This window comes from Balaenoptera borealis, assembly GCF_965194805.1.
Source record: "Balaenoptera borealis genome assembly, chromosome: 11".
Lineage (NCBI taxonomy): Eukaryota > Metazoa > Chordata > Mammalia > Artiodactyla > Balaenopteridae > Balaenoptera > Balaenoptera borealis.
In genome coordinates, this window is record NC_138868.1 from 8,178,827 (window position 1) to 8,193,738 (window position 14,912).

Below are 14,912 nucleotides of genomic sequence, written 5' to 3' on the forward strand. Positions count from 1 at the left end.
CATTTCCCCACCCGTATGCTCTCTCCGACCTCAGGGCTTTTGCACGCGTTGTTCTCTCCTCCTGGAAGACCCTGTTCTGTTATCAAACTTGCCCACAACCTTCAGGTCTCAGCTCCTTGGTTCATTGATTCATCCCACAGATGCCCAGGGACACTCACACATGCTTTATGCTGTGCCAGGTGCTGGGAATCCAACATAAACATGACATATCCCCATATGGCCAAGGTCAAGCAAAGCACAGATGGTAGGGGAGGCAGCTGCTCTGGGAGGGGGAGGGCAGTGAGGAGGGAACTGTAAAGGAAGACCAGGCAGGAGGCACAGCAGGTACAAGGGCCCTGAGGCGGGAAACAGCTTGGCTGTTGGGGGAACTGAAAGGCTGAGGGGCTGTGGTCAGGGTGAAGTGCAGTGGGGAGGGTAGCACGGGAGGAGGTTGGGAAAGAGGCAGGCTCTCCAAGCCCTGGCAAGGACTTGGAGTTTGAACTGAGCTTCACACAGAGAGACAGCTTCTATCTGACTTCTGTCCCTAATATCTCTGGGCTGCTGTGTTAGGAACAGACCATAGGGTGGACACAGGGAGTCAGCTGGCCAGGGTGGGTGGGGTGCTTCCAGAGGGGTCTAGGGTGCAATCAGTGACGCAGGCTTAGCCCTGCTGGGGGTAGCAGAAGGCATGGTGTCTGTGGTGTTGGGGGGATAAATCTAACAGCCTGCAGATGGATGGAAGAGGGAAGAAGAGAAAGGAAAGACTCTTGGTTTGGGGCCCCAGCAAAGTCTGGGGCCGTTCACTGAGAAGGAGGAAGGATGGAGAGGTCAGAAGTTCAGTTCTGCACACAGAGCATTTGGGGATGAGAGCAGGCTGTGGGCCTTGGGGAGCAGATGCTCAGGAGAGGTGAGGGGCTGGAGGTGCAGCCTTGGGATCATGAGCCTTTTCGAATGCGTGGAACTGATGTGAAAACCCAGGGAGAGGCTGTAGATTAAGGAAGAGGGGAGGCAGCAAGGAGGCTGAGAAGGGGGGCCAGCGAGCAGCCTGGGATCGGAAGTTGGGGGTCCTGAGAAGAAAGAAGGGGTTGGGGGTGCTGAGGGTACAGGGGAGGCCAGGAAGGGCCACTGAATAAGGACAAGTGGCCAGTGTGGTGCCTCTGACCTTGGTCTTGATGGAGAGGTGGGGTCGGGGGGAGGAGGAAGTGGAGACAGCGAGTGTAGACAGTGGAGTGGGGCAGAGAAACGAGGCCACAGCTACAGCGTGTGGAATGCGTGGTTGAGGGAGGGTTTTGTTTTAAAAGCCGGGGTACACCAGAAGGTGTTTGAGGGCAGGCAGGACATTCCAGTGGAGGGGGAGCCGCAGGAGTGAGTCCTTGGGAAGGTGAGCTGGGCGGCCTCGGCTGGGAGGAAGGACCTTCGTGCCCAGTGACCTGAGGGAGGGAGAACGAGGTATGGGCAGGTGTGGGGGGGTGTTCCCGCCTTGGTGGGAGGGGGAGGCAGCATCCGCTGGATGGCTGGCCGGGAGGACGAGCGGAGGAGCCCTGGGAGAGGGAGAAGGGGAGGGGGCACCCACTTCCAAAGGAGCAGCTGGAGTGGCCACCTGGGGAAGATGAAGAATTTAGAGGGAGCCTCTGCTTGGTTGGTGGGAGTTTCTCGAGCGATTTGCAGCTCCTGGGGCAGACCAGAGAAACTGGGGGTACCTCTTCCAGGAAACTATCCCGGCCGCCCCTCTGCTCGGTCAGGCGCCAGACCTCACCTCACCTCCCAGGTTTGGTGCATGGTGGGTCCTCAGTAAATGTCTGTTAACTGACTGATCTGTATTCAGACTGCCAGGGAGGGGCAGAGCCTGGATGGAGCCGAGCCCGTTCTTTGCTTGGTGGTACCGTCTGCCGGCAGCTGAGTGCTTTTGTTTTGTGCCCAACTAAGCCTGTTCTGCTTCTCATTTAACGCGAGGGAGCTTTCTGTGCCCCCATTTTACAGAAGAAGGCAAGCAAGGCTTGGAGAAGCACTTCAGTTCCTTCAAATACCAGCACCATCCCCCCACCGCCACCCCCCCAACACACAAAGAAAGGAGCGTTTAAAGTAGGAGCTCTTGGCCCGTTTCTTAGATCATGGGGAGGGCAGACCCTTGAGAAGGAGGCTGGGAAATGGGCTGTGAGTATCCAGGGACTCTAGTGACAGAGGGGACTGTCTACGCTGGGTACCATCCACGCTGGATACCCTTGCCTCTTAGAAAGAATGGGAATGGCACTGCTGTGGGGGGATTCTTAATCTCTACCTGGTGGAAGCATTTTTAATCTGATTTGGGTGCCCCTGTCTCCCCTCAGCATCGTTCTCCCCCTGTGCTTGCCCCCTGCCCCACACCCTGGATTGCACCCACCCAGGACCTCGAAGATGCTGTTCCGGATGGTGGAACACCCTTCCCTACTCTGGCTACCTCTCAGTCCTCTTCCCAGTCTCCGCTAAGCCCCACTGGACTGGGGGTCCGGCTACCTCCTCTCCCAGTCCCCGAGCGTTCCTTCCATAGCACTTCTTGGAATTTGGATTGCTTGCTTGATTGGGTAAAGCCTGGTCAGCCTCTGTCTCCCCTGCTGCATTATAAATGCACGAGGGCCAGGACCACGTCTGCATTGCTGGGGGCTGGATCCCCACCACCACCTGTAGGACCTGTGTGCGATGGGTGTCTAGGGAAGGGGGTGGGAAGTGGCTGCCGGAGAGTGTGGTTCTATCTTGAGCTGGAGCTGGTGTAAGCAGATTCAAGGTGTAACGAGCTTTTTGTAATAATTCCCTACAGTGTTGAGCTGGACTGTGAACGGGGCCCTTTCCAGGCTCCTCGGGCATCTTGAGGAGCAGAGGCTTGGATGGACTGACTGTGGCAGGGCAGAGGCACATGTGGGGGACCCACCTGTCTCTTGAATATCTGTCCGTCTCTGCCTTTCCACAGAAGGCTCCAGCAGACAGACCCTACCTCTCCCCCTACCCCCTCTAATTGCCCTCCTACCTCTGCACATTTTCTGATGCTTTTTGGGTTCCTTGACCGTGGTCTTTCCTCTTTGTCGTCTCCCCCTCCCCTGGTGGTCACCGGGGGCTGCTCCATCTGGGGAGTGTGTGGTGGAGGAGAAGGCTGGGCTGAGAGCCCGGCTGCCCTGGTGGCCTCAGGCCGGCAGGGGGAGCCCACGAGCCGCGAGCCTGGACTGCTGCTCTGGAGAGATGCTCCCCTGCCTGGGGCCGCCCAAAGGGAAGACCAGGCCCAGCAGGGGACCCAGCCTGGGTGGACCCAGAGTCTGTGAGTGGATGGGGGGGCCTGGCTTCCCACTCACTAGCTGTATGACCACGGGTGGCTTCCTGACCTTCCTGAGCCTGTTTCGTTATCTGTAAAATGGGGACAATTCCAGCCACTCCCTTGATCCATGACTCACCCCAGCGGGCATCTCTCCGCGGGGAGCCCTCTGCCAATGCAGGGGGTTTGTCACAAACGGGCACCAGACCTGCTTGGTTCTGTGGCTCTTTGAGGAGCACGGGTGTCCTGGTTCCCTGTGTCCTGCTGCCTACAAATAACGACGATGATGATGTAACTGACGGATGATGTAACTGAGTCAGTGCCGCCGACCTGCCTGGCCTTAGCATGTATGAGTAAGCTTGAAATTAGTCTGCAAGGGCTGTCTTGAAGGTATTAGGGACCCAGAGGTGTGGACGCAACTGGAAAGCAGCAGAGTTGAATTCTGAACTCAGGTCTGTGGTGCCTGAGAGACACCCTCCACCTCCATGGGCCTCAGTTTCCCCTCCTAACAGAGAGGGCACAGCAAGATCTTCTAGGGGACCCTCCTTCCGCGCCCCTCCCCGCGTGCTTGCTGGAAGGATGGGCATGCGGGGCTGCTTTGCATCCTTGGACGAGGCGAGCATCTCCGTGAGGATAGGAGACCTGTGGGCGGTGGGGCGGCCCCCTGGACTGCTCCTCTCCCGGCCCGCCTGACTCTCCTGCCCACCCCGCCCCGCCCCTGCAGCGTTTCTGAAGGGCCTGAGTGACAAGCAGCGGGAGGAACATTACTTCTGCCGGGACTTCGTCAGGCTGAAGAAGATCCCGACGTGGAAGGAGGCGGCGAAAGGTAGGCCCTGCGCTGGGGGGCCCAGCTGGCTGGGTGGTGTGTGGTCCTTTCAGGCCCATATCTTGGGAGAATCATAAAGACAAGGCCAAGAAGAAGAATGGCGGCAGCATTTATGAGTGCTTGCTACGTGTGGGGCACTTTGCAGTGTCACCTCATTTAATTATTAACACAGCCTGAGGCAGGCTCGGTTTTTATCCCCATTATACCGTTGGGAAACTGAGCCTTAGACCTGCAATCCCATGGCCGCTGGAGCTGGGATTTGCTGCTTGGTGTAGTGGCCTGCAGTGCGGCGTCCTGGTGAGCACGTAGGCCCTGCAAATTGCAGGCCTGGTAACCGGGAACCCAGGCCAAGTTACTTAACCCTCCTAGGCCTCAGTTACCTAGTGTGTAAAATGGGGATGGATGGCATTGATACTCTACCTGTGTGCAGCGTTGTGAAGATTCAACGAGATGAGTGTGTGCTGCACACAGTAGGTGCTTAGTCAGTGTGGGCTGTCATTACCGTGTCATCAGTCCTTGCGTGGCACATTGCCTCTGGAGGTGGAGGGCAGTTGATGGCGGCTTGCCTGACTGGTGGCCACTGGTGGGTCACTCTGCAGTGGGGACCTCTCTGTGACCCCACCCCTGGCCTCTGCTTGTTCCAGGGGTGACCATGAAGGTGGAGGAGCCCAAGTACAAGAAGGACAAGCAGCTCAACGAGAAGATCTCCCTGTTCCGAGGCGATATCACCAAGCTGGAGGTGGACGCCATCGTCAACGCCGGTGAGTGAGGGCTTCTGGCCAGCCTGAGCCAGAGACCTGGGTGGCCACCTCGTCACTGTGCCAGGCACGCGTGGATGCCACGTGGCTCCAGTGAGGCTCGGGTGGCTGGATGAAGGTGGCCTGCTGGCGCCACGGGAGCCCAGCGTGTTGGCAGCGTGGACTCCTCTCCCCTTGAAACCCTGACTGCTGTGTCAGGAGCGCCTTGGCTGAGCTGCCTCGAAGCTCTGAGACCCATTAGCGGCTGGTAAGGAAGAGAGCTCCGCTGGAATTGCGCCGGACTGCCCTGCCAGGAAGGCGGTGGCCAGATGGGGTGGTCCAACCTTGGGGGCTGCAGATGCCCCTGACCAGTGCTTTCCTTCCTCCGCCTCCTGCCCTCCCAGCCCCCCTTCTAATTGGGGTGGGCGAGGGAGCATGTTGGGGAGCATGTCAGAAGAAGGGTGGGGGCACAGGCCCCTGCACCCCTGTCAGCTTCCTGCAACGGCTCTTGCTGGCTGGGCAGTTTATTGTGATGAGTTGAGCAGTCTGCTGTGTCTCTCCCATCTTGGGAGAGGGAGGGAGGTGGCGGCTCTCCTCTCAGGCAGTGGTTGTCTGGCTGAGGTCAGGAGTGGTGTGTCAAGGGGCGGTCAAGTCCAGCAGGTGCTCAGGTGGTTCACAGGACAAGGGCGAGTGGGGGCCGAATCCCCCCTCTGTGGTTGCCAAGTGTCACAGGACGCAGCCTCCTTCTTGCAGAAAGGTTCGCAGACCTGGGCAGACCCCCTTGTCTTGGGCTCTGACTCATAGGGAAACTCCACTGTGCTAGCCCTTCCCCACCTGCGCAGTCTCAGGCGTTCCCAGGAGCGTCTCAAATCTCCTTCATCGCACCCTTGGGCTTGCAGCCAGTGGCTGACCCCAGTGCTGGCCAGGACGTGGAGTGGCCCAGTGACTCTGGGTCTTGGTGGTGCCCGTGCTGGTCTTGCTAAGCGACTGGGCTTGAGAGACCAGGGGAGAGGTGGCCGCTCATCCGCTCTGGGCCTGCTTGTCTGTGATCTGGGTTGCATTTCCGGCGGTGGCATTGATCTGCATGTCTCCCCGCTGATGTTCGCAGAACTGTGTGGTCACAGGGGTGTTCCCTCCCTCCTCATTGCCTGTTTCAGCGCACAGGTGACCAGTCACAGGAAGGTAGGAGTTCTGACTCGGAGCAGGGAGTGGTGGGGTCACCTTTGGGTTTCTGCTGGTGCTTCCTCTGATGTGTTTCTCTTGGGCCACTAGGATGGTGGGTAGCAGCAAGGTCTCCATCTGGGGAGACACGGGGCTAAGACAAGTCAAGTCATAGTGGCCCAGGAGAGAAGGGTATTCTTGCTGCCTGGACCCCAGAGTGATGGCCTGAGGTGGAAAGACCAAGCCTTGGGGCCCCGGCTGAGGGGACATTGACACAGCCCTGCGAGGCTGCCCTGCCTAGTGCCCTTGGCCCTGTCAGTCACTGGCAAGGGTGTGGGGGGCGCCCCGCTGGTACTATTTTTTTAAAAATAAATTTATTTATTTTATTTATTTATTTTTGGCTGTGTTGGGTCTTCGTTGCTGTGCGCGGGCTTCCTCTAGTTGTGGCGAGCGGGGCTACTCTTGGTTGCGGTGAGCGTGCTTCTCATTGCAGTGGCTTCTCTTGTTGTGGAGCACAGGCTCTAGGCACGAGGTCTTCAGTAGTTGTGGCGCACGGGCTTAGTTGTTCCATGGCATGTGGGGTCCTCCCGGACCAGGGCTCGAACCTGTGTGCCCTGCATTGGCAGGTGGATTCTTAGCCACTGAGCCATCAGGGAAGTCCCCCTACTGGTACTTTTCTTCCTGAGCTGCAAAGTGGCCAGAGGGAAAAGTAGGGCATCTTATCACCTCCTTCCCAGCCAGGTTGATGGTTGGCGGCCAGGAGGGAGGGTGTGGGGACCAAGGCAGGGTGTGGGCAGAATGCAGATGGAGTGGGGTGGGGGCTCTGCTCGCGGGGCTGCAGGCATGATTAATGGCTCTTCCTAAGTGCCCTTGTGCCTGGCCAGACTCTGAGTGCAGCAGCTCTGTCAGCCTCTCATGCTCTCAGGGAAGCCCTTTGGTCCTGGCTTCATTTGATTCGCCAGGGCTGGGCATGGCAGTGTTTGCTGTGTCTTTCTGGGGGCTCCCCTTCTCCATGTACCTGCCTGGGCTTTCATGATGGGAATGGTGGGAAACCCACCCACTGGATAGTTGGGGATATTAGGGTCTGACGCCCATGAACAGTGATGCTCACGCAGCCCCTGGCATGAACAGAGCCCTCAGCGCCTACCGCTGTTGTCGGTGCTAGAAGTGATGCCAGCAGAGTCACTGGACGTCAACCCTGGCCCAGGGATGCCAAGGGATCCTGGTACCTCCTACAAATGAGTAGCTATGCCTCCCCCTGCCTGCCTCAGTTTACTAAATACCTCCTGGTGTGTCTTCCCGGGATCTTCTTTTTTTCTGGAAAGAGTCTCATAGCAGAGAGGACCCAGAACCTGCCTGGAACCCCCCAAAAACGGCTGAGGCGGGCCCTGGATCCAGAGCTCCCACACAGAGCCTGCATCCCCTGCGGACCCTCCCTGCAGGTTTTCCCAGCCCGGTGTTTGGGTGGCCTTGGCACTAATCAGACCTCGGGGGTCTTTGGTGGTTTTGGTACCCTCCGGCATCCTCCCTGGGGCCCCCGCCATGGCCTGGGGCCGCCGCCCACCAGGGGGCAGCAGAGATCGCGGTTCCTGCGCGCAGCAGAGCCCGTAAATCAGCCTGTTTATTAGCGGAATAAAAGTCGCGGCAACGCGGGGCTTTTCAGGGCTGCATAAATCTGGTCTGTGCCTCGTGAAACCCACATGTGCTTAATTCATATGTAAAGTTTCAAGCAGGAAGAGAATACGTGTCCATTAAATTCTATTTGACTTGATTATAATCATTAGCCCTGAATAATTGCTTCTCAGCGCCGACCGCGGAGCCACCACAATGAGGAAAAGGAGCGAGCAATTATCTCGGGGTGGGAATTTTTTAATTTTTATTTTTGAAGTCAGGGGCAGTGTTGGCCCCGCCAGGGTCTGTGGCCCATGGGGAGCCATGTGGGTCGGACAGGGCTGGGGGCTTGAGGTCCACTGTGGAGCTTGTGGATTTTCTCGGGACGGGGTGGGGGGCGGGGAGTCTCTCTTTGTCCCTGAGGCCAGATGGGGAAGGGTAGGGAAGATGCCATCGCTGCCTGGGCCTTGCTCCAGCTGCAGGGACCATGGAGGGGGAGGCCTGCAGGGGGCTGGGAAGGGCCTGTGCGAGAAAGCGGTCAGCACCCCCAGAACCCCTCCATCCTGAAGAGCTGTGTCTCGGGGGTGTCTCCAGCCACGCAGGCGCTCTTCCCATCCCTAGGGAGGACCCTGGGGGTCCTTGGAGAGGGCAGGGGCTGGGTGTCCTCCCTTCCTGCCCCCTTCACTTCTCCCCTCCCCGCAGAGTGACTCCACCCACAGCCTCGCTCAGGACTTTGGAAACTCAGACTCAGTTTCCCAACTGTTCCCCTGGCATTTGAAGTCCAGGGCTGGTTTTTACCCCACTCTGTTGGTATTTGATATGTGACTGGGATGTATGTGCTATTATGTGCCTATAATAGTGGATATGTGTGTGATTTGTTGTGTGTATAATATGATGTATGATGTTATATGATATGTGGAGGGGGGCTGGGACAGAGTAGAAGGATGTGTGCCTGGCTGGTGGCAGGGCATGAGGTCACAGGGGACAGGACCAAACCCTCTCAAGCCCCCAGGGGCAGTGCAGGCCTCCCTGGGCCATCCTTGGTCTTGCCCCAGTGGCTGCCAGCTGAGGCCACTTGCTCGGGCAGAGTCTGGAGAGTCTCAGGCTCCTGCCATCTGTGCTGGCCACGGCTCCTGCCCACGGGGGCACACTGCATCCATCTTAATTAAATTGGGCTGCCACGCTGGTGAGATAAGCCAGGAAGCCCCTGCAGCCCCCATTCTGGAGCAGGAGATTCTCTGGGGCAGCGCCTGCCTCTCCAGCTCGGCCCCACGTCCCCCAGGCTGTGTCTAGGGAGAGCCAGGCCTAGCATCTCCTCCAGAGAAAGCTTGGGTCTGGGGGGGCGCCTCAGCTTCTGGAGTGTTTATGTCTTCTCTTTGCCACGGAATGGTGGGGACTATGGGGAGAGGCAGCATGACCTTGACGGGGTCCCTTCCATGCCCTTGAGTTTGCCAGCTTACCAAGCCTGTGCTTGTGGGCCCCTACTTCCCGACAGACAGCTGAATCCCAGGCAGGAAATGTCCTGGCACAAAGAAAGACCCCCATTCTTGGCCAGTCCAGGGTCCGGCTGCCGGCTTTGGCCTTCAGGGCATAACGGGACAGAGCAGGGATGAATGTGATGCTTTGTGCAAAGACAGAAGGAATATTAAACTGCAAAGCCGTCCCAGGCCACTGAGTCAAGGCCATGGGCACAGAGGCCAGGAGCTAGGTGGGAATCCCAGCACTCCCGCTTGCCGTGCTGTAGCCTCCGGTCAGGCGTCTCCAAGCCTCTATTTCCCCATCTGAAAAATGGAGCATCGTTGGCCCCACCCCAGGGCTGGCACATAGTAAGCCCCTGTAAATTAGTGTTGGAAAGTCAGCATGAGAGAAACTAAGTAGAATATAATGTGACAAAGCACTGGAAGCGAGGTCTGAACAGAGTGCCACGCGTCGCCTCAGGGACCAGTTAATTCTGCAAAGAGGGCGCGGGAGGCGAGGAGGGTCAGGGGAGCCTTTGAGGGGCCCCGGCATGCGGGCCGGGCCGTGCAGAACAGGTGGGAAGCCATGTTTCACAGCGACAAGCTGGCCTCACTGGGAGTTTTTTTAAGTTGCTTATTTATTTAAAATAAGGCATGAAGTGGTGCTCTGTTTCCTTAAGTCTTGGGGCTTTGATTTGTGAAAATCTGCCAGCTGCTTGTATCACCCTCGTCTCCGCAAGCCAGCCAAAGCCCTTGCTTCATCCCTTCTGCTGCCAGGAGGGCCTGGAGGAGCCTGGCCCCCTGGCTGTCCCTGGGCCACCGCTCGGAGTCAGTGATTTAGAGACCGCCTTGATGGACTAGCAAGCAGGGGGGCCGAGGGACGCCGACTGCCTTGTGGGAAGTGGTCTGACGCTGAACTGTCTCCGTAAATCGCTTTACCTGTCACTTCAGATTTAAATGTGTTTACTGAGGCCGGGCCTCCACAGCTAGCTTCAGCAGCAGCCTCTTCGCAGTGGGCAAGAAGGGTGGGCGGGAACCTGTGAGCCACGGAAGACTCCTGGGGCCCTGGCCCCTGGGGAGCACAGGTGAGACCGGCCACTCCCTCCATGCTGCCCACTTGGCATCCCCGCAAAGCAAGCAGGACTCTGATCCCCATTTTCGGTGATCAAACTGAGGCTCAAGAAGGAGATAACATGCCCCAGCTTGGCAGGTGACTGAGTCAGAATTCAAGCTCATGTGTAGCCTTTCATTCATTCGATCAGCAGGCGTACATGGCAGGCCTGTTGTGCACCAGGCATTGTGGTAGATCCTGGGCTACAGAAGACTCAATCTCAATTCCCAAATACAGAGTGAAAAATATGAATGGAAGGGACAGCAAAGTGCATGAGGGATGGGAATCACACCTGCAAGGGTGGGAGGCAATCTGGAGGGCTGCCTGGAGGAGGCAGTGCTTGAGCTGAGAAGTAGAGATCTGAGTTAGAAGTTGGACAAGGACATTCTAAGGGGAGAGAGGGAGAGCACTGGCAGGGAGGGTGAGGCGGGTGGGACTCAGGGGAAGCTCTGGGGGTCTTGGAATGAGCCGTGGTGGGTCTGAGCTGAGCGTCTCCTTCTAGGTCTAGGCTGTATCCACCCCCCATGCTACCTCTCCTAGCCTCCTGGTGTTATTATATCAGCCCCACGGTGTCAATGGGAAAATGAGGTTCAGAGACTTGAAGCAACTTACCTAAGGCCACACAGCTAAACAGTAGTGGCACAGGTAGGGAAGGTTTGCCAGACTGAAGAGCCTCCAGGAAATCCCCACCCCCACTTTTTTTGTGGGTAGCTGGGAATACCTTCTCTTTGTTCCCTTTTCTTTTCTGGTTTAAAATTTTGGGTCCCCGGAGTGGGTCAGCTGCCATCTGTCCTCACTACAGGGAAACAGAGAAGCGGGATGGGGACTAGGTGGTCAGTGCAGAAAAGATGGGTCCGGGTTCATTGGCCCCACGAGGCCTCGTGGTGGACTCCTGCTCCTGCGGCTGCTTGGTTGTCCTGTGCCCCAGTCCCTGCCCTGAGCACCCCACCAAGCCCTGCTTCTGGGTGGGGGTAGTGTGTTATTGTGTGTTCCCTCTGGGCCAGGGGCTGCCCCCACACTGGACATATCACCTCATTTCTGAGGCAGGCAATAATATTCCCCCAGTTTACAGATGAGGAGACTGAGGCACGTATGAGACCACAGTGCTGGGTAAAAGGCCGAGCCAGGAATCAAACCCTCATCTTTAAGACTTGGGTTTGAGAAGGATGCCGTCACGTTTGCTTTTTCAGAAGTTCCCTCTGGGTCCAGTCTGGGGGTGAGGGGCTGAGTGGATTGGGAGGCCAACAGGGAGGCCTGGGGTGCAGGTAGCTCCCTCCCCACATTAGAAAGCCCGGGACACCAAAGACTGTGCCAAGGCCTGATTTCCACCACTGCAGGAGGAGGGAGGCTCATTTCCACAAGGTCGAGAAGCGGTTACATAAATTCATAAATGATGGATCCCTCCTGAATTATTGAGATTCCCTCAAGGGCTCGCAGGGCCTGGGCCAGTGAGCCGAGCTCTGGCCGATGGGCGGGACTCGAGGATCCTGGAAGGTCCTTCTGCCCCAAGGTCTTCTCCCAAGTTTCCCTTTATTAGCCAGATTGTTCCTGTCCTTCCATAGGGAACGTGACAGTGGGCAATGGACCTTGGACCCAATGATCTTTTGTCCTGAGACTCAGTAAATGTTTGTTGAATGAATGAGTGATCAGATGTCCTTGAGAGTTGGTCAGGCAGCAGGAGGGACTGGATGAACCAGTGATCCCCTCTGGGCCCCCTCCCCCTGCCCCAGCCCAGACCCCACACAGCCCCTCTTGGTTGGTCATAGAAGCCAGGGCTGGACGGAACTAAAGCATCATGCAGGTGAGGACAGTGGCAGACTGCTGCTTGTGAGGGCTGCTTGTGAGGTTCCTGGCTCAGTGTGAGGCTTAATGACCCAGTGCCTGCCGCCAAGGCATTTGCAGTCTTGTAGGGAAGACAGGGGAACATCTGAAGCCCAGAGAGGGACGGTGACCTGCTCAGGGTCACATAGCAGGGAAGTGGCAAAGCAGGCCTTCCTAACTCCCAGCACTGCCCTTTCTCCTGGGCCTTTTTCTCCCCATCACAACACACAAATGGTCAGGAAACGCAGGTAGGGCTCTGCTGCCCGCCACCCCCTGCTGAGGTGCCCGGAACTCTTTCTGTCCGGCTCATCTCGTCCTTGAGGCCACCAGCCTTCAGCACCCACACCAGTGTGCCGGCCTGTGTCCCTGACGTGCTCTGCACCCCAAGCACTGAGCTGAGGAGCCTGGAGCTTGTGGGAATGTGTGTGTTTTGAAATTAATGGGGACCATTAAATTGGCCAAGCATGAAAAGGGCTGGATCTGCAGCCCTTGGATCGCTCTCCCGGAATGATCCTCCATTGCCTTGGCAAAGGGCTGCCCAGCCAGCTTCGGGCCTCCCCAGGAGGCTGTGTCTTGCCCACCGTTTAACGCCCGGGTACCCTGTGTCCCTAGGAGGTGAAGGGGGTCTGGCGCAGCATGTGAAAGCCATGGATTCCCCCCAGGAACTGGGGTTCCCCTCCCTCCCTCTCAACACAAAGCTCTGTGCAGACAGTGCTGTTTGTGGGGGTGTTGAGATGAATCTGCTCTCTCCAGACCCCTAGGGTGGGCTTACACACACACCAGAGCCTGGCTCTGGGGACTCCTGGGTGGGACCTGCCCTGGTCCCAACTTGGGGTGGCCTCTAGGACATAATATGACCTAAAAGAGAGTGAAAGGATCCAGCCCCCGCTTCCTCACCTCCCAATCTCCAGACAGCCCCACCCGCTCTGGAGTCTCCATTACAGGACATTGAAATTGGGAGTTGGAGTCCTAGGTATGAGTCCCGGCTCCACTGTGCACCAGCTGTGTGGCCTCAGGCAAGCCCCTTCACCTTTCTGAGCCTTGATTTTCTCGTCTGTAAAACAGGGATAGAAGTGCATTAGGGGGCTTCCCTGGTGGCGCAGTGGTTAAGAATCTGCCTGCCAGTGCAGGGGACATGGGTTCGATCCCTGGTCCGGGAAGATCCCACATGCCTCAGAGCAACTAAGCCCGTGCGCCACAACTACTGAGCCCACACACCGCAACTACTGAAGCCCGCGCACCTAGAGCCCGTGCTCTGCAACAAGAGAAGCCACCGCAATGAGAAGCCCGTGCACTGCAACGAAGAGTAGCCCCCTCTCGCCACAACTAGAGAGAGCCTGCGCGCAACAACGAAGACCCAGTGCAGCCAAAAAAAAAAAAAAAAAAAAATATGCATTAGGACCCACGTCCTGGGTCATTGTGAGTTTGTTTGTTTTTTAAATATTTATTTATTTATTTTGGCAGAGCCAGGTCTTAGGTGCAACACACAGGATCTTCGTTGCCACCTGCGGGATCTTTGTTGCCACGTGCGGGAGATTTAGCTGTGGCATGCGGGCTCTAGTTCCCCGACCAGGGATGGAACCCAGGCCCCCTGCTTTGGGAGTATAGAGTCTTAACCACTGGACCACCGGGAAGTCCCTCATCGTGGGTTTGATAGGAGACAATTTGCTCAGCACGGCGATGTCTGGGATAGAGGAAACCCAAGAAATGCCAGCTCTGGGCCCGCTGCTGTTGCTGCTTCTCTGGGAGGGCAGCTCAGACCCGTGGAACCAGGACTGCTGTGCACCAGCCCTCAGTAGGGCTGGGTCAGGGGATATCGAGGGCACCGCCTTCCCGTCCTCCCTGTGGTGAGCTGAGCACTTGCTGGGCCCAAGGAGGTGAGGAGGGCCCTTCCTGACCCCCAGTCTTTTGGATTTGGGGTCTCGACCATGAGCACGCAGGGCAGGAGGGCTAGCCCCCCTCCCCTCTGTGGCAGGGCTGTCAGTGTCTGCTCTGCCTTCTGTCGGGAATGGTGTGTGTGTCACATGGGAACAGCCCAGGACGGGGGATGTTCCCTCTCCGCTGGGGGCCAGGAGGTGGGGTGTTGACTGAAGCTCTCCTTCAGAGCTCGGCTGCCTCGCCTGAGCCTGAGCTGGCAGACCTGAAGCCACCTGTAGCCTCCAGCCCTCCCTTCCTCTCCCCTCCTCGGGGTCTTCTTGCATTTCAGAAGCTCAGCTTTGGGGCTCATTTATTTATTCTGCAAATTATTTCTACTCATGTTTCCTCAGGTCCTGCTGGCAGCCGTGTTTCACGTGGCTGCAGTGACTGCATCATGGGTTCCCTTTCCCTGCAATCTTTTTTTTTTTTTTTTTTGGCTACGCTGAGCAGCTTGTGGGATCTTGGTTCCCCAACCAGGGATCAGACCCACGCCCTCGTCAGTGAAAGTGAGGAGTCCTAACCACTGGACTACCAGGGAATCTCCCCCCTGTAATCTTGACTGATCACTTATGGAAGGGGTGCAGCTGTCCTGGGGGGTCCTGGAGCCAGGCCTGGGCTGGAAGCCCCCCCACGGGTGTGGCATGGGCTGGCCTCAGAGCCAGCTCACAAAATATTGATAGATTGGGGTAAAATCCGGTTCCACTAGCTGCTTCTCCGGGCCTCAGTTTCCACACGTGCACCTTATGGGAGGATTAAGAGGAAAAAATGAGTTAGTGCCTGTAATGCCTTGCGCGCTGGAGGGGCTCAGTAAATGATAAGTACTGTTCTTATTAGTGAAGTATCTCACTGCACCACCCACTAGACCGGAGCCCCTGGAGGGCAGGGGCAGGGTCCACTGACCCCTGGTCTCCATCCCCGGACAGGGCTGGCACATGGCCGGTGCCCATCCGTGGTGGGGGCCGTCCAAGAATGTCTGCACAGGAGTTCCCCAGGAGGGACACAAAAGGACAGG

At 57.5% G+C, this 14,912-nt stretch overlaps 1 protein-coding gene across 4 annotated transcripts in view; it reads left to right on the forward strand.

Moving 5' to 3' along the window:
* Nucleotides 1-14,912, forward strand: part of MACROD1 (mono-ADP ribosylhydrolase 1) — a 153,155-nt gene that overhangs the window by 6,846 nt on the left and 131,397 nt on the right. For all 4 annotated transcript variants that reach the window (XM_082344159.1, XM_082344157.1, XM_082344160.1 and 1 more), the window contains exons 2-3: nt 3,984-4,085; nt 4,730-4,846. In XM_082344159.1, coding sequence (XP_082200285.1) covers nt 3,984-4,085; nt 4,730-4,846 — 219 coding nt within the window. The remainder of the gene's footprint in view (nt 1-3,983; nt 4,086-4,729; nt 4,847-14,912) is intronic.